At 34.0% G+C, this 19,980-nt stretch overlaps 3 protein-coding genes across 3 annotated transcripts; 2 read left to right on the top strand and 1 right to left on the bottom strand.

Annotated features, from left to right (window-relative positions):
- Positions 1 to 1,928: 1,928 nt before the first annotated feature.
- LOTGIDRAFT_83183 (hypothetical protein) lies at positions 1,929 to 4,290 on the bottom strand (the record flags this gene model as incomplete). Its single annotated transcript, XM_009067858.1, has 8 exons — positions 1,929 to 2,097; positions 2,208 to 2,263; positions 2,446 to 2,505; positions 2,701 to 2,781; positions 3,070 to 3,213; positions 3,493 to 3,585; positions 3,751 to 3,864; positions 4,147 to 4,290. Coding segments are annotated over 8 exons (861 nt in total), but the record flags the coding sequence as incomplete, so codon positions are not given.
- A 6,534-nt stretch (positions 4,291 to 10,824) lies between these two features.
- LOTGIDRAFT_133925 (hypothetical protein) lies at positions 10,825 to 14,296 on the top strand (the record flags this gene model as incomplete). The annotated part of the gene is made up of 11 exons (XM_009067857.1): positions 10,825 to 10,947; positions 11,306 to 11,367; positions 11,609 to 11,729; positions 11,986 to 12,102; positions 12,385 to 12,443; positions 12,702 to 12,786; positions 12,907 to 12,977; positions 13,172 to 13,282; positions 13,522 to 13,593; positions 13,846 to 13,917; positions 14,143 to 14,296. 11 exons carry the CDS (start codon positions 10,825 to 10,827, stop codon positions 14,294 to 14,296), a joined length of 1,047 nt encoding a protein of 348 aa, XP_009066105.1.
- Positions 14,297 to 16,333: 2,037 nt separating this feature from the next.
- On the top strand, positions 16,334 to 19,213 carry LOTGIDRAFT_236756 (hypothetical protein; the record flags this gene model as incomplete). Its single annotated transcript, XM_009067856.1, has 5 exons — positions 16,334 to 16,395; positions 16,651 to 16,693; positions 16,976 to 17,065; positions 17,917 to 17,997; positions 18,729 to 19,213. 5 exons carry the CDS (start codon positions 16,337 to 16,339, stop codon positions 18,801 to 18,803), a joined length of 348 nt encoding a protein of 115 aa, XP_009066104.1. The 3' UTR covers positions 18,804 to 19,213.
- Between the last annotated feature and the right edge of the window lie 767 nt (positions 19,214 to 19,980).

The following is a 19,980-nucleotide window of genomic DNA, read 5'->3' as shown; positions in this document are numbered from 1 at the left end:
GTTTGAATATGGTTGTACAATACAATATACGTTTGTACAATACAATACACATTTGTATATGGCAGTACTATACAGGTTTGTATATGGTTGTACAATACAGGTTTGTATATGGTTGTACAATACAGGTTTGAATATGGTTGTACAATAGGTTGTTTCTGTTACCTTGGCACTGTAAGATTTGATCATGTCCTGAATATTGGCATCCATAATTTCTTCATTTGAGGATTCTTCTTTTCCTTTTAACATTGTGTCAACTTTGGAATTCTGGGTGACGCTAAAATCTTTCAACTTCTCCATCTTTGGACTCTTTTCATCTTGAATGTGTGTGGATGGGAGTGTGTTTTCTGTGGCATGGACAGATTTTTCAGAAAGAAAGTCGAATTCATCACAGTAACCTGGTGGAGGCGAGTTTGAAACTCTGAAAAACAAGAAGGTGCAAGTCAATACAGCTGGAATAATAAGAAAGAAGGTCACCACACTTTCAAATGCTGACCATGTTTAGAATCCACAACCATTTGTTTGACAATGACATCATGTAAAGATTCCAATGCTCTAACTGACTGTGCTACAGACCCCTCTTATACTTACATTTGCTTAGCATTTGGAGGTTTTGCTGGTTTTGATACAGGCAGTGAAATAGGTTTGAAAACACTATCTGTTTCACCAGATACAGTTTTTGATGGTGCAGCAGATGCACTTACTGAAACTGAGTCATCAGTATTAGGCACATTTGGAATGGTTGACAGCACGCTTGCTTTGGTTGATAGTTCATCCGTTTCACTTTCTTTGGGTTCCAAATCATTAGATTTCTCTTTGGGAACTTCTTGACTATTTACTGAGATTGGTGTTTTTTCTGAAGTTTCCGACAACTTAGCGTCATTTGAATTTGGGTTTTTTAACTCTGAAACTGGCTCAGGTGTAGTATCACTTTGCACTGGAGCATCATTTGATTGAGAACTTTCCTGCACTTCCATAGGACTTTCTATTGAGCATTTTTGAGGCGAGGTGCTTTTAGGAGGAGTTGTGACCAACTGATCAACTTTGGGAGGATCTAATTTGGCTTCAATATTTTTTGGAACTGTTTCAGACGCGGACCCTTTCCCATCCAAATCAATGACTAATTTTTCATTTTCTGTTTCAGTGTCTGTAGATTCGAAATTGTTTGGATAAATTTGCATCGCTTGGGAGTCTTTCACAACTGTAGGTGTCTTCGCTTCACTAGCACTATTTGTTTCCTTACTGTTCAAATTTGAGCAGCCATTTTGGTTTTTCACCTCTGCTGAGCAGGTTGTTTCCATAGAAACAGGACTAGCTGACTTTAAATGTTTTGTGTCTTCCGAGGGTTGGGAAATTGTCTGATCCTCATTTGAAACCTGAGCAGGATTTTGAATGTTTACAGCACTCTTTAATGCTTGAGGTGCAGTCACGGTTGCCTTGGCAACAGTTGTCAATGTGTTTAAGCTATTTTTAACACCTTTATTCACACAAGATTTAATGTCTGTCACATTTGCTAAAGATGATGACTCAATTGGGGCGCTGTCTTGAGAATTTCTACGTCCACTTATCGCGTCTTGAATAATCATCATGGAAGATTCTCCAAGAGATTCATTCAAATCGGAATTCAATATGGCGTCACTGTCAGTTGTGTCTGCTTCGCTGCTGCTTTCCACTTTTTTCTTGTCCATCACTAAGATATTTTGAATTTTCGCAGACTTATTATCTAAGATAACTTCACATTCGTTTTTGTCAATGACTGCACGTAAAACTTTACTTCCAGGAATTTTTTTTTGAGAGTTTATGGAGCTGTATTTATTTATCAAGGCATTTGCTGCTTTCTTGGAATGCAACGATTTTTTGACACGAGTTCCGAATATTTTGTTAGACGATGCTTTTCTCGGACCTGGGGGTTTCTGGGTATATTTTTTGTCGTACGGTGTTCGAAATGGGTGATATTCAAATGTCCCAAATCTTTCTTCAATATTTTGAACATGACGATTAAGTTCCTCAAAAGCATCGTTGAAGTAGGAGGACCTTTTTTTCTGCGGGATTGGACATTCTTTAGAGAGCAGAAACACGTTACTAGCTGGTACCCAGGATCTGGAAAAAAATGGACTGGTTAATAGGTCTGAAAGATTTCACATTGGGCAAGCGAAGAACCAACTAAAAGAAATGGATCCCAAATTTTACGATGATTATATAAAACCTACCTGTCATGGGCTCCAAAAAATCTGACATCAACTAAACCATCCATTTCTCTTAAAGCCTGAAATTAATAAAAAAAAAAAATAATAAACCACATTAAAATTCGGGGAATAGGGTAGCAACGAACATTTGTGAGCACCAAGGAATGGGTCAAAAGCTCTCGGAAAGATAGTTATGTTTAAAATGTGACAGGGGTACATACACCCATATCAAAAATCAAAGTCTAGAAAAATAATTACATACCTTGGCTGGCCAGAATGGATAACCCTTTAACTTAGCCCACGTTAACGTGTGTGGAGTTCTCTAGAAAAAAAAGAAAAAAAAGTAGCATAACAATGTTGTTTATTGAACACAAGATATATATGCAAGTGTCAGATTATGTAAGCTTTTGTAATGGCAATACAAAGAAGTGGGCAATGGAGGGAATTTTCCAGGAAAGTGGCGCCACCTACTGCTAAGAAATTTCTCCAATTAGAACAACTACAAGTTGATACTTACGCAAGGTTCACAAAACCAATCTTCATCCGATTGTTCACAGGAATTTAAATAGCAATCTGGACAGACTTCTATCTCGTTCATCTACAAAACAAGTTCACACATTCAAGCCAAAACTCTCCAATTATTGGTGCACACCTTAATCAAGTACAGCAGAACATAGATATGTTAATCTTATAGCTCCGCAGGACGTGATATACTCTGACGTAGGGTTATCAAATGGGACTGAGAAATACAAACTATAGCCTTTTCAATTTCTCTGCGATATATTTCTACCGTGAACTATGCTCCAGTCTATTAATTTATAAGGGGGTGTGGTCGTAATGACACAGTTCCAAAATATGTTGGCCAAAAAATCTTCGGAAAGCTTACCTCATGTTTACAGATTTTCACAATAGTTTTAGCTGTCTTTGTTAAATGATGATCGCTTCCGTTAAAAACATAACAATTATGATAGATCCATTTGGCGTCTGCTAGAAATGCTTCTGTGCAGCCATATTGCTTTTTTCTGATACTCTGCAAAAGATTTTAAATATTGAAGCAAACGTCAAGTTATCAATTGGAGTCCAGATGTGAAAACAAGAGTAAATTGAAGTCCATGGCCATGACATGGAGCTTTGCATTGGAGAGATTTGAATATATAAATTACTAGGCTTATGGAAATCCAATTTTATTACCAACTGAAGTCATCATTTGCCTTAAGGGCAAGTATTTATTTAACTACTGATGACTAGGGACTTTTCATAGTTTGAAAGTGGGACATTTTGTATTATAAATGCAACAAGAAAAACCTACCCTAGAAAGCTGGCCAAGATCCATTGGATTATAAACAAAATCAGAATATGTAGGCAATAATACTGTATCTACAGGCTTCTCAAACGCTTCACTCTGTAACAAAGATAACTTAATTAGATTTTTTTATCACTGGGTCTACATTATTTATGGTGGCAGACTTTTTTTCAAATTCACTTAAGGGTAAAAAGGGGTTTATCAAATAGGCCACACCTTTTTTTTTAATGCTCCTCCCACATCATTCTAGCCCCTCCCACTTACCTCTGGTATCTGCATCCTGCGTAGAGCATGTTTTAATAGATTACATAATGTATCTATAGAAATCATACTCATAGCTTTACTTCGTGTTTCTATGCACTCACTCTTCATTATTTGCTGCAAAATGAATGAACAAAGATCAAAAATGTGGACTCTCTAAAGGGGATTCTGGGTTGACAAAAATTATTTTAATCATTCTACATCAGTATTTATCAAATGAGTTGTATAATATTATAAATTAAGCCTTTAGACAAGAGTTTAAAACAGCAATGGAATGATAAACAAATGGTATTCTCTATGAATTATTCACAGTGGGTGTGGCTTTATTGTGATTGACAGATAGAGTCCTGCCTTTTACATGTGCTTAAAATCATACAAAAAAACTGGCTTTAAACTCACCTCACATTCAGGACAAACCCATTCATTGGGCAGCTCACTGTTGATGTTCAAACACTTGGTGTGGTAAACTCGTGGACAGAGCTCACATCCTACCAATAAACCTTCCTTGTGACAAATCCAACAAAAATAATCATTTTTATTATCCTACAAAGATAGAAAACAGATACATCAGTCCAGACCACCTATCTAAAATCAAAATCCAATAAGAAACAAAATAGAGGAACAAACAAGAGGTTTAATAAATTTGGTCACCCTCCAATGGAAATAAAACTTGAAGAGTATAAAATTAAATATTACAAGCATATAGCTCTGTCCATCAAAATAAAACTCAGCTCTAATTATTGTGTTTCTTTTTTTTCCTCTGCATTACTTCACTCATTCTTGAGCTATATATCAACTTTAAATTTTCTAAATTCAAACTATTTGTAAAAATATGTTATTTCTACATTTTTTGGGTGGTTTCTAGCAGGCAATTATGTTTTTGAAAGCGGTGAGGATAAAATCAACAAAAATCAAAATAAATCAGGGCAATAAATCAATGATTAATCATAAACAATCAAAAATAAAAATTCAATCAAATTTGAAAATTTGACAATGAAAGCAATCAATCTGAAATTTGTAAATCAAATCTGAATCAAAGCAATCAAATTTTAAAGTTGCCAATCAATCTGACATTTGTAAATCAAATCTGAAATTTGTCAATCAAAGCAATCAATCTGAGATTTTTATTCCAAATTTTTAAATTTCAAAAAGACATCTGTACCGTTTCCGAAAGAGTATAGATTTCCTGAAATTAAAATCAGCAATTGCAGAATTCACTTGCCAATGGCACGAAAGAGAGGAAAGAGAGGTGCTTTTAAGCACCAATTTAGGCATTCTCAGGCAGAAGTTGTAAAAAGTTTCAATGACCATATGTTTTTTCCCAAATGAGATTAAAGTCTTTACAAAAGCACCGGCAGAGATATCATGTTTGCACAAGATTAAGAAATAAATAATATTATCCAGTTAGAAAACTGATTTAGTAAAATTTATCTCTCACCGTGCCCGAGCCATCATTCTTTGCCACTTTTCTTTTTTTGGGTACAGAAAATGGAGTGTCCAAATCTCTTGCTGCGTTCCTTTTTCTTGATACTGTGGGTTCTAAAGAAGAAAATATTAAAAAAGGGAGTTAAGAGATAATTTATGTCAGATTTGGATTGGGCCAAGGAAGACAGGCAATTCCATGCTGTTTACAATGAGGGAAATATAATCACAACACTGGCAAATGTCTACAGCCACAGCACACAGTCCCTTTCTGCCTTAAGGAGATTGTAAAAAGGTTTTCTAAACTTTCTACGTGTATCAGGGAAAATGTCAGTTCGACTTGCATCACTCAAATTTTCAATCAGACGTCTGTCTTTCTTGCATTTCTGCTATAACTAAAAGCTTAAGGTTAAGCAACAATTTTCTCGTACCTTTAGAAGTTTTGGGCATGTCTTCGTCGTCTGTTGGTTTGAGATCTTTAATGGTGGAGGTACCATTCATATATAACGTGCCTGTGGATAGCCTCGTTCTGATACTCTTATTGGAGCCTGCGGAACTAGGGGGTGTGGCATCTGAAATGAAAAGACAATTCTTTTTTCGAATAATGTTAAGTTAAATGAAATTAAAAGAGTTATACAGGTGCTTCGTAGTGCTTTGCAATGAAATTTGAGGGAACCTTATGAACTAATAAAGATTTTGATTGGATAATTCACAATTACCTTTTTCTGCGGTTGATATTTTCTGCGGAGCTGATCGTCTTCGTCGTATGCTTTCATTTCGTATGACACTGGCTTTAGTACGAGCTTGATTCATTGACTGAAAAATAATACAAAATATTTTACGTTAATTAGTAGAAAGAAATAGCATAGCAACAGGTTGGAAAGAGGTTTTCAGGCTTTTTTTTTATGTGTATCAGGGCCAGTTATGACTTTTATTTACACCATTCTGAATTCGATGTGACGTCATTATCCCAAAAGTTGCTTATAATAATTAATAATTTTTGTGATAGCCAGCTACGTCTTAAAATATTAAGTTTCAGTAGTTTTTCTTTTCCTATTTACACAAAATGGCCGCCAATGTAGTCAAGTAAATACTATATAGTAGGTATAGTCTATATAACTAAGAGGCCTATTTATAACTTGTTCATACATTAGCACATATCGTTATTACAAAAAATCAATGAAGTAGACAGCCTGTTTATGGAATTGTTGATTGAATTTGGGTTATATTTTACCCTTGACATTATGAAAAAAAATTACAAGCGGATATTAGCGTAAATCTATAACTTAAAATACATATTTTCAAACTTAAGTTTATATTTTTTTCACAAAAAATCGATGACTTTTTTATACATTGATAATACAAAATTTTGTATTTCGTTAAAATAATGCACTCGCGACAAAATGGCCAGCATAATTTATCTTCTTCAAAATGGAAAATATATATATATAGTACTTATCACTTATGAAAGAGCTATTAAAAGTAATACCTGCAAATTTCCAAACAACTAATAATGCACAAGTATTGATTTTGATGACCAATTGCTACTATGCCGCTAAATTTGATAAATTTTCAATGCACTTGCGACAAATTGCCAAAAATAGCCTTTTTGACATGAGTTTATATGACCCTTCTCAATTTAAATCCTTCATTAATCACATGGCCTTATAAACAAGACTACAAAAGTCTTGAAAATGGCAGCTTGGCTTCATTTTAGACACAAATCAATGCTGTTTCATTTACAAGAATGCAAAATTTGGTAAATATAAACCGTTTTCACCTTCATTGGAGCTAACCCAAGCTAAAATTATGCTAAATTTCTGTTTCATCTAAAGCAGATATCTTCACAAAATGGTGGCAATGTGTAATCAACAAGGCTTGGCTATTTTTAGATTTAGTGGGTGGAGCTGAAGTCTAGCTAAAGGATACTATAACTGCAGGGCTATATTGTTGATTGACAGTAAGCTTTGTTATCGAGTTAAGTTCAATAAGGATACATATGTATTGTCAACAGGTAATAGGATACATGTGTTTGGTTTAATGTTCAATAAGGATACATACAAATGTATTGTTTAGTATTCAATAAGGATACATATGTATTGTTTAGTGTTCAATAAGGATACATATGTATTGTTTAGTGTTCAATAAGGATACATATGTATTGTTTAGTGTTCAATAAGGATATATATGTATAGCTTAATGTTCAATGAGTATAAAGATACATATGTATTGTTTAGTGTTCAATAATGATACATAATTTATGTATTGTTTAAAGAGTATTCTGATATTAGGGGCCTATTTCTTAAACATTTTGAATAAGGATTTCAAATTTCAAGATGGATGTAGAAAATCTATTTCATTATCTCATGGTGATGTCACAACATGTTTCGGTTATTATAACCATCATCAGCAGTAGAATTCTCAAAATCACACGCATTTTTGAAAATTTATAATTGAATAATTGCAATTAAAAAAAATTATGCAAATATATGAAATGGGGTAAACAAGGATTGTTAAGTTGGTTCCAGAATATCCCCCATTTCCCCCAAAATCTATCAAAATACAAATACCCTTGCATGATCCCGCAGCCAAGGCATTTTAGGGCTTAACTAAGAACCAAATAAAACTCAAATTAAAAATAATCTACTCTTAATATTCTTAAGTCATAAGTTTACACATCAAATTTCCATCTTCAATTTATCAGTGAGTTAGTGTTTGTAAGAACAGCTCACAATACAACTACTTATCCTTCGGGGTCAGGTCGTTACCATAGCAACCGGCTTCTGATTGGTCAGACCTGCTTAGAGTTAGTTTTTATCATATCTCAGTTTTGGCTGAGTAAGAAATAATTAAAATATCTCAACTTATATAAGATTTTGCTTTTCTTATTAAAAAAAATAATTTCAAACTTTGTTACTCCAACAATTTTGCGTTTAATTCATAAAAGTTTTAAATTTCGATTTAAAGAGCCCTAGAACTTAAAAAATATCTACATTTGGACTACAGAAAGCACTGGCTGTGGTTAAGGACATTTTTCTTTAAGGACAGTAAATAAGTTTAAGACATGGGTGCCGTCTAGACCCCTGAAGCTGAGAATAACATGGTGCTTAATTCTTAATTTTGACATATCTGAAGATTGTTTTGCATGTTATGTCCCGCACTAAATGTGCTGATATCACATCCATATAACACAATGGAGGAACTGGTAGATCCAGATTTGACCAGTAAATCAGAAAGGGGACTGCAGTAAAAGACCTTGGTACTTACCAATTCTAATACAGCCTGGTCTTACAGAATTCCTGTTTTCACGTCACTCTAAAAAGAGATAACAAATTGGTCTTGAAATTTTCTAAGCAGTTTTTTTCATACCAGTAATTAAAATCACACAAAATCTCCAAGCGCTATGGAAATATAAAACCTATTTTGGAACGATAATTTCACCTTTAAAATGGCGCTCAAAGCAATAATGGCTACGCAATATGAAAATTCTAGGTTTTAAGTAAAACATATTGATTGGTAAATAAATGTTTGCGATAGAGCGCTAATGCTTATGTACCGCTGAAAAAAAGCTCTACGCATTATTCAGTGACCAAACTCTGTATGAATTTTTCATACATCAAAACACAAATGCATTAGGGAAAATTCTTCATACTTGTACAGCAAATGACCTAAATTGTTGTATCAAAACACAGAAATTCTGTGCAAAAATCAATATTTTGTAAATGACAAGAGCTCAAAAACAATTGAAAATGCTACACATAGTTAGAATCAAGTCATTTCTGCATCAAAATCTTGAAAATTTAGACATTTTTATACCCATACCTAACTTTTTCTGCTGTTGATTTGTGAGGGAAATGGCCTCCAAGCTTTACAGTACTGAATAGGGATGTTACTATAAATAGATCAAACCAGATGTCAATCAACAAAGCTAATCTTGAGACTTTTACCATTTAAAGGGATATTGGCTTCCAAATATGCCATTTATTATTGGCAGATATTAAAGGGATGTAGTCCCATAGAAATTTTCATAATCGGTTGTTACAGACCTGAAACACTTAGCCCTACCCAAAACGAGAATTTAACATCGAGTTTGTCTGTCATTAAAACAAAACAATTTAAGTGATAAAGTCCATAACGTTGACATTTAAAACAGAGGCCTACATTAAAAAAATAAAAGTTTTTCTGAGAAGTGGAGATCCAAGACATCTGTATTAATTTGGAGGATGACACTATAAATAATCGTGGACAATCCAGGAAACGTATTTCTATTCTGTTAAGTGATACGGATGAAAGCGACAATTAGGTGATCCTAATAGCTCAGAAGACATGAGTTCAAATCATCCTCAAAGTAAGAACATTTCCCAAGGGAAGACATATTAAATAAATTTATTTACCCTTTTTAATTCTTTGTTGATTGAAGTTAGACGAAAAATGACTTGAAATCCATTTAATCTTCTGAAATGAAATGAAATAGAGTTTTACATCCTACTTTTCTTCAGTTTGAAATGAGAGAATAAAAATACCAGAATCTTTGCAGAGCACTAAGGTTGCTCTAGCAGATGAGAGAAGGGGGTACTCCAACCACTGAATTGGACAGAGCACAAGATATATGCCTAATCCAAAATATTTATCATTCTACGCTTCTGATAATCATACTTCTGAAAAATCAGCATACAAACAGTACAAAATGGAACTAAAAAATGTGATGGCACATTGTGGTCATGAACAAGCTAGAAGATCTCTATCTTGGTTGTGAAGCCAAGAGCATAGCAGTACTTTAATGGTCCAAGGGAGGTAATCCAAATTAAGAAATTGACTCAATACTACAGACAACAATTAACTTCTGTATTTTTTCAAAACTGACAATAGACACCTTATTCGATATCTCTGTGAAATCATCGTTCAGAGACAAATTTAAACCCTATGAACTGGAACTAAAAAGTCTGATCGCACAGTGCAGTCGATTTTAAGTTGGAGGTATTTAATGATCCATGGGAGATAATCGTAATAAACAGATTGGCTCAATACTACAGACAACAACTAACTTCTGTATTTTACAAAACGTCAAGAGGTTATTTGTAATGTTTTGAGACAATCAAACAGGCGATCGGTGAAAAGAATGCATCAGAAGAATCAACTGAATAATGATCTATAAAAAAGCATAGATTGATCGGTTAATTTACCGTTAGAATTAGTCGAAAATCACCAAAACAGTAAAAGTTTCACCATTTCTGCTGTTTGGATGACAACCAGCACGCGCTATTCGAGTCATGTGATCATCAATTTTATTGGAGTGTGAAACAAGTGATTTGATTAGTTGATTAATTACTTAACGGCAAGTGCTTTCGGAAGTTAATTTCGACCATTCCTGACTTTCCAATATTCTCAATTTTGTAGGATGAAAAAAATGGAATAATATTGAATCAATCGAGAAGACAAATGTACAGATAATTCACAAAACTATGCAAAAGAAAGCAAAAGTTAATGTGAACATTTTGACAAATTCCCTTCCAGCTCCACCCTCTCTTGAGATTCAACCAATGAAAATCGTCTTAATAACTTTATCAGGTTGAGAAAATAACGGAATCGAGGCTACTCGCCACTTCCGGCGTCTCCACACAAGAAGCCACGTCGGTGATTTCCTCAGACACGAAAATGGCACCAAGAAGGAATAAGTCGAAAAATCCACCGATTTTCAGCCATGAGTTCATCATTCAGAATCACCCAGACATCGTCTCATGCGTTGCCATGGTATTTGTCATTGGACTGATGTTCCAGGTAATTTTTTAATGCCGATTTTCAACTACCGGCTGTTTTTTGGTTTGAGAAATTTGGTATGTTGGCATCAACAAAAACTAAATTTCCATTTCCAGACATGAATATTTTTTTATATCTGAATGCCAGGGTTATAAGGTTTGATTTGCAGATTTCTTCATTTAATAATGCATTAGATCCTGGACATTTCACCCAAATGGGCAAATGGTAGATCTGATTTGTAACATAGCATTATTTCCATATGGTTTTACTTTTTTTTTTTTGGTAGACATGGAAACTATTTAAATTATAACTTCTTTAGTCTATGAAATGATATTTATTTGTTTCAATCAGACAACATTTTATCAATTTTTTTTTTCAGGTGACTAGTCCAGTTGCTACACTGTTTGTTACAATGCAACATAATGTTACCCTCAATGGTAAGTTTTTAGAAGAGATGCCCATTTTCTTTAAAAAATCTAAATAAGAAAACAGTTTTGCCACGGGAGAAAATTCTATTTTATTCAAATCTACCCAAAAAGTTAGTTCTACATTTTAACATATGTTTCAATTCACACAACTTCTTTTCATATTTTTATTAAATATTGTGTATAAAACAGATATTTTTTGTCCATTTACTGTGATGTAAAGTTTACATTGTTTGTTGTGTTTCAGAGACAACTAGTGCAGATTATGATCCTGATGTAGGATATTATACTTATGGTAGAAAAGATGTCTTTGCTGTATTTTTTTACTCTTTAATTTGTATCGTGGTTCATGCTGTATTACAGGAATATGTTTTAGATGTAAGTGGTTAACCCTTTTAATACAAGCAGTGACGCTATTGGTCATGAATTGTACCAAGCTACTGATTAATCATGTGACGCCACTGAAGCTTCAACGCCTAAAAAGATTGTTTTTGAGCCATTTTTTATTTGTATCAGATGCACCTTGCACCTAATTTTCAGTCAGACATCTGTGGTTCTTGCAATTTAGTGAACTGGATTTGCACTGAATCAAATTTCTCCTTGTGATTTTGATTCCATGTTTTCCTTTTTTTAGAAATTCAACCGTCGTATGCATCTATCTAAAGTGAAACACAGTAAATTCAACGAATCTGGACAACTGCTGGCCTTTTATATCACTTCAGCTTTATTTGGTGTCGACATCATTTACAGGGTATGTAACTTTTTTGTAACAGACAAAATGAAATATACCTGTGGATTTTACAACTCCGGTGCCCCTGTCAGTGAAGCAGGTCAGGGGGGTGACATGGATAATAGGCGTCTAGTCGTTTGGACAGGACAATAAATCGAGGCCCACAGTACTACAGACTGTCCATATTAAAGATTCCTTGACAGTTGAAATAAGGAAAGAAAAGGCTAATGCTCTTCTAGTTCCCTCATTTGCACACTGCATGGTGATGCCTGTATTCATTTACCCAATGTTTTATTATTATAGGAAAGTTATTTAATGGGAATCAGTAGATTATGGGACAATTATCCTCATGCTAATTTCCCGTAAGTATATCCATTCTGGTGTTATTTTGTTTAGACCTATCACCCTGGGCCAACTCATACATTCATTGGTTATTTTAAGTGAGTTTGGCGCATGGTTACAAGTATGAAGGTCCCTGTTTTCCCTGATTTTAAAGGTCGTCTTAAAACGTGTTGGTCCATTTGTATGCTTAAAGCTGCTCTGCCATTTTTGGATCACAACTTTGTCATCCAGCTGGTCCTTGGCCAGATCTTTCACAGTTTTTTTTTTTTCTTTTTTAGGTTTCTTGTTAAGTTTTACTTTATTCTTCAAATAGCTTACTGGATTCACACCTTTCCTGAATTATACTTCCAAAAAGTGAAAAAGGTGAGTTGGTATACTTAGATTTCTTCATTATTTTCTTCTTTGACATACATGATTCCATTTAGAATATAAAGTTTTTTTCCCTTTGTACTGTTATTTGAATGTTTTTGTCTATAATTGCAGGATGAAATGAGACCAAGAATTCAGTATGCTGTTTTATATTTAGTTTTTATCACAGCTTCCTATTTACTTAAGTAAGTTTTGTCATTATTTCCCCTCATTGCACACTGCAGCCAACAAAGTTTCAGATGTTTAACAGAGAGCTAATCTGGATGATTGTGAGACCAAATTTCCCTCATTGCACACTGCATGTACAACATTTTTATAAACCATTTTGATTCCTTTATCAACTGTGTTATCAATTTGTATGTATTTTTTTTTTTTGCAGTTTTAACAGAGTAGCTCTATGTATGTTAGTTTTACACTATACAGTAGAGTTTGTATATCATGTAGCTCGACTCTTATATTTTGCTGAAAAAACTGAATTAGCTAACACTGGGTAAGTTTGCTTTTCACTTTAAGTTATTATGTCCCCTAAGGACGACACTAGAAACATGCCACAAAGTTGCTTAAAACTTTAACCAGTGATTGTCGTTCTATAACGTGTGTACAATTCCTAAAAGAAGTGCCATTGAAAGACTTTACAGGGTGGGTGGGCTGTCTGTGTTTTTAGGCTGTTTAACTCCATTTTCTTTTAGCTTAATCTATTTTAAAATGATATTTTTTTTGTAATTTCAGTTTTATGGTATTTAATGTATTGTTTGTGTTAGTACGATTAGGTACAATTACTTTAGCTGTTTTAACTTTCTGGTACGTTTTTCTTCATTCTTCTTTGGATCTTTCTTGCTAAGAAAAAGGGTCTGCTTATTTAGCTCAGGACCTACCAGCTGGACCTTGACCAAACCTCTTGGCATTGGTCTTTCCCAGATTGTCGTGCCTGTTTGACTGGAATAAAATTAGGGTCCTTTGTACCAACTGGTCCATGGTCAAACCTCTTGGCATCAATCTTTCCTGATTTATTAGATATATTCCACATGTTGAAAGAATTTTATTATATTTTAGGTATGGTCTAGAACAGAGCAACAAATCTATTTTTGATGTCTCTGCTGGTAATTTTAATACACAGTTCATCAGGTACGTCAGCCATTTTTATAACTCGAGGGGACGTGTTCGAATTCCATTAATTTTCATTTCATGAATTCTGAATTATTTTTCTTGATTTAACCATGTCAATAAGCTTGAGAAATATCAATTTTGTCTTATATTACTTATTCTTTGGAACATTCCTTGTGCATATTTTAGCTGCCATCTTTAATAGTCACATCAAAAATGATCCAAATTTTTATCTTTTTTTTCTAGATTGAATTGTTTGACAGCAATCTGTTTCTTACAAGCCTGGTTAATGTGGACCTTTATCACTTTCCACTTACGTAAATTACGAGAGCGAAGTGCCAACTTTGCCGCCAAAAAGCCACGATCGCCCAGTAAGAAAAGAACTAAAGGTGAGCTTTAAAGAGTTGTCCAAAATTCTGCTGAGAACATAACACAAGTTTCTTTTTGTCAGTGGTGCAGGTCCTATGTGCTACAGGCTGTGCACTTATAAGATCCCTTGACAGTTCAAAACAAAATGGAATGGGGTTATGCCGCTGTCCTGACAAAATTTCCCTCATAGCAAAATTCATGATGTTTTTTTCCTTTCAGTTCAAGATGAGGATATCAACTCCCTACCAGAAGTTGACCAGAACACAGAAAACGGAAATGTCAAACAGAGAAAAGGAAAGAAAGTCAACTAAGCTTATTTGATACCTACTTATTGTTTGTTACAGACTTGGTGATTGGTTCATTTAATTTCTTATTGTCCATTGTTAAATTGTATTTGATTGGTCCATGTCTGCCCATGTGATGCTTCTAATATATTCGTTTCTGATCTGTTGTTTCTAAATAAGAAACTTTCTAAGCCACCCCGAAACAAATCAGTTTTGCTGGAAGGGTTTTTAAGCCCACCATATCATAGTCATAATAAGGTATGTGAACTCTCTGAAAGATATTTACGCAGAATGGATTCATGTGTTTCAGCTACTTTTTGACAGACTTTCCCGCCTAAAATAAAATTCGATCGGGAATTTGGTCAACAATTTTTTTATGTAAGATCTGACAATATTGTTTGGTTTTAATGGGTTCACATGATTATTTTTGTATTGAATGAGTGAAGGAGCTCACAGAAAATAAAAGTAACAAAATATCTTAAACTGTAAGTTGGATGACTGTAGTTCAGTTTTTCTGGTCTAGGGTGGGTTGTTTAAAAAAATGTAACTTAACTATGATCAGACATACAAAAACTCTGATCGGTAGTTGCTAGTGCATTTATAATATTACCCAATCAGATTGTGCGATGCAAATCTCTGATAAAACAGCCCCGTATTCGATAGCTTTAAAAAGAAAAACAAATTAATGTATGTTATTGTAAATAAGATAAAATATATTTTATTAAAATTCTTTTTTGTGAGATTACTTTATTTTAGGTGTTAGAAATTTTATTGAATGCCTGCGGCAGACATCTTGATTTTGAAGGGTATGTGAGCATCTTCACATATAGCTTTTGAACCCATCAGGCCATTAGTTACTTTCTGTTATTGCTGGTCAATTCAGGTCTCTGTGTTCCAGTCATCTGAGTGGTCAAGCACTAAAAAAATCAGTTTTAAATTTAGTTTTATTATCCAATAAGATTACTGCATTTGTTAAATTCTGGATTTTTAAGTTGGATTTGGGTGTAGATTTGTAATTTTAATTCTAATATTTAGTTTTATTGATATCCTAGTCATGTTTATAGAAATAAAGCTTAGAATATCCCCTTAAAACTATTGTTCTCGCTTAGTGTACATGGTCAATCTAATTAAAATTATGTTTCATTTTCTTCTCTGCTGAACTGCATTTTTATTAGATTGTAAATATCATTGGCTACCTTAAAACAAATGTACTTTTTCGTTTCATTTTATTTTATTGCAAATTATAAATTCCTTTTTGACAAAATATAGGATGTAAAACTCCATTTCATGTGTTAAAAAATGTTTCAATAATATTATCCTTCTAATTTGTCCATCAATTTGAATCAAAATATCAAAAAATAAATTTAAATTTCTGTTCATGTCAAAATTTTCTTAATAAAATGTGAAAGACTGATTAATTTTGTTTTCATTGGATTAATTCCCTTATTGAAGGACCAGGTTGACTGCCATTTGTACCAAAGTCTCTGAAACAGGAAGACCATTTCCTCAAAAACATTCGGGCAGGGGAAAAACCAGCGCAGACATATATGGAAGTACAAATCCTTCTGAAGAAGCTATTCGGCTATGAAAGACTTAATGGAACTCTCTTGAAGCTTAATGTGAAGGCTTTAATGTAAAAGTCTTCATGGAAATCGATTTTTTAAGCAAATTAAAGAGGCAAACAGACTGGACTAAAAAGTCATTATTTAACTGCGGTAATTTACTCGCGTCAAACACTACTACAATAGAGTTACATCCCTTGACGTCCTTCATCGTTACAAAGCAAGATGGCGACGAGTAGACTGGCATGTTTGGCAAGGGCTCCTCTTCTTGTTCGTTTAACAGGGTTTGTATTCTTCTGATTTCCTTGCCACTGCTGTGATTATTAGCCAAATTGTCCATTCTTTATGTCCAGTAAATTTTTTGACCAGTGGCATTGACGAATTGGTCTATTTTGTTGTTCAAAGTCAATTTTGTCATTGAGATGTTGAGTATTATTTCGCCATTTTCTTGCATAAGGCAGTCCCAGATCTAAAAATTGCTTCAGATTAGCTTAAAACATAAACGTTAAATATTGATGATGAGCTTATTTTATATTTAGGACAAGGTGTATGTCAGATGAATTCGGATCAGGTGCTGGCAAGGTAGGTATTGGCATTTTTCTTCCAGAAAATTCTTCTTTTTGACATTTTTGCACTGGTGAAGAAATGAAAGTTCTAGATCTTGACTAGGCGTAACACAATATGCATATATACCAACAGTGAACTGATATATTGGTGAGCTTAATCCATAAGAAATCATAGGCCTGTAATAGATCTACTCCTTTATTTTATATAGCCATAAAGGTGTTGATTATACAGCATTTCATTTCATCTGCTCAATAGGATACAGTGGGTGTAAAGCTCCAATCTGTTTATATCTTACAGGGCGGTGGAGGAGGGGGCTCCATCAGAGAAGCTGGGGGTAGTTTTGGTAAAATGGAGGCTGCTCATGAAGAACAGTATTTCAGAAAACTTGTAAGTGTAAATGGTTATCTTGTATGCCTCTGATTAAAGCTGAGATTTTAAGATATTACGGCTTCAAAAGTGAAAATGCAATCAGGATTTCAAAACTAGAATCCTACATTTTGGTGAACCTGGCCTCATATTAAAGAATTTGCTGTGTAATAATAAGAGGCACATTGTTACATTTGACAGATGTCTCACAGCTAGAGTCTATTTGAACCATGATTTGGCTTTGGGAAAGCATAGGTCGGATTCCAAACTACAGAAGCTAAAAAATATGGCACAAAAGTACCTGTAATATTTATAAAATGTTTTCGATTTTATGTTTAATTTTTCTGCTGCCAGCAATATGAACAACTTAAGGACTTGAAAACTTTTTTGAAAGATGAAATTCGGGATCAAGAGCGACAAATTGAGATGCATAAGGTGAAGCAGTGCCTTGTAACCAAAATATTTCTATGGTTGCTTGTAGGCCTAATCATTTTTTTGTTGTTTTGGCAACTTACATTTGGTAATGAAAGAAATGCTTGGGCTTAAATGTAGGCCTAAATGGCCCCTTTGGTCAAAATTTATTGTGAAAAAGTGTTTGACATATGAGCCTTAAAAAATCAAACTTTTGACATGTTTAGACTTACTATCTACTGTTCTAGTTGAAAAATTGATTTATTGAAGGTGGTCGAGTCAGTCGACTCTTGATCCAGCTGGCTGATATTCTTGAGTTATTGCCCTTGATGAAAGCATTTCCTTCATTCACCAAAGCCTATTTAGCATGCTTGTATTTATTGTAGTGACGTAACACTTTTTTTTATTCTCTTCTCCTCTCCTCTCTTCTCTTGATGTTGTTAACATCCTACCTCCATTAGCAAGCTGAACAGTTGAAGAAAATGAAGGAACATTTAGGAGAAGAAATAGAACATCATGAAAGGTCTATTAAGCAACATAAGGTAACTGTCCCAAAAGCTGTAGGCTTGAGGTTCTGTATTAGTCTTGAAATAGGGGGTGTGACTGCAAAATCAGGGGTCTTAATATCTGGCAGTGCTAGTAGACGTTATGTTTTATGATTTGAAACGGGTTTGAAAGGGCCAATGGTAGCTATTTGATGATTATGTAGATCGTGTATCAGGGCCAGCACAGTTCCTGAAAAAGCTGTATTCTATAATCTTTTTAACATCTGGGCTTATTAGGCTAGCAAAGCTGGCTGACCAATTTCTTTTTTAGATGACTAATTCTTTTGGGGAAAAACTATTTAATTAGATAACTGCATCACTTTAAGGGATGTTTCTTTTTAAATTTTTCTTTCAAATTTTTACAGTATCATTTCTACACTTGTATGTAACCTCTATATCTTCAAATTTTTATTTATTTTAAAATTCTATTCAAGCATGTTTCAGTATTTGCACCATATATATTGGATGCATGTAAATATACTCACTTTCCATTGGAGAATACCATCAAAACTAATTTATCATTTGCCAGTTATGTCTGAATTCACTGACAAATGTCCAGCTATCTTGTATCTAATAGTAAATTTTCGAAATATGCCAAAATATTTGTGCTAAAATTTCCAAACTTAGAAATTTTCAGGCATGCTATTCCTGCGTAATTTTTGAGAAACATGGCAACTTAAGACCAAGTTAAACCTATGAAATTAATTCTTAATTTATTTCCCTTTCAGGAATCCATTGAGCGCCATAAGAAAAGAATCGGTCAATTAAAACATGAGGAAGACAAAGTTAGGAAGAAGGACTAGGGTTGAACTAGATTTTAGACTTTTGACGACATTTCCTTAAAGGACATGTTTGAGTTGTAAAGAAATTATTTCTTGATCTAGATATCTAGATTTGTTAAAGGATTTGTTTTACTGTGCACGTTAACATAACCAAAAGCTGACATCCCTGACAAAAGTGTCCATAAGTTTAATTGTTATGTACTATTGAGCTATATTTGTATTAACATATCTACTACTTGAAAAAAATCTTTACAAACCAAACTTGTCCTTGAATTATGAATAACCTCTGAATGTGTCAAGAATTTGAATGAAAAAGTTTCAATGTTATAATTGGACCTTGTGTGACTAATTTGGAAAAAAAACAAACAAAAGTAGTTGAAAATTTATTGTATTTCTCTTAAAATGATTAGTAAAATTATTTAATTATGAACAGGCTTTGTGTTTTTGGTACCTTTAAGAAATGGCATATGATCTGACTTTCCCAAAGGGATTCTGAATGATATCAGTTGTTGTGGAAGGGTTAGCATGCCCTGCCTTACCTACCCCTATCCTTTCAGTTAAGGCATAGACAAGATTAACCCATAAGTTAGCAGTTACAACTTGAGCACCATTTCCTGAAAAGCTATCCTGATGACAGATTTGATGTCTGAAACCAATGTACAGGATCTAAGATAATTTTAAAACTCTGCTTGTTGGCCAAGACCTGAGACATGCAACAGAATTGGAGTGCACTGAACGTTTCTGACGACGACTTTAAAAAAATGGTAGTTAGTTGTGGTCTTTAGCCATTTGACTTTTACTTTATTGGAGTTATCTCCCTTGGATGGTGCAACTCGATCGCGAAAATTCAATTTTGATTGAGTCTTCGCTTGCATTGAAAAACAAGTTTCAAAGGTATTTACACAGTTCCAAAACACAAAAATACTTTTCATTAATCCTCCTGCCATACACAAGACCTTGTATAAGATTTCTATTCATCTTAGATCGCTAAAATAAGCCTGCAAAATGAGTCGTTATTGAAAGGTCTGAACCTAGGCCTACCCTATCCTATAGCGGCTACAGACACAGTGGGTCTAAGCCTTTTCGTCAATGTTCAAACCAAACTGAAGTTTAGAGTAAAATTCTTTGATTTGCCTTAGGTCTGTTCCTGCAAAGTCTATTTGTAAGGACCCTTTGGCCTAAGGCTCTTTCGATCCCG

The sequence above is a fragment of the Lottia gigantea genome (genome assembly GCF_000327385.1).
Source record: "Lottia gigantea unplaced genomic scaffold LOTGIsca_87, whole genome shotgun sequence".
Classification (NCBI taxonomy): Eukaryota; Metazoa; Mollusca; class Gastropoda; family Lottiidae; genus Lottia; species Lottia gigantea.
This window is presented reverse-complemented; position numbering and strand designations above follow the sequence as displayed.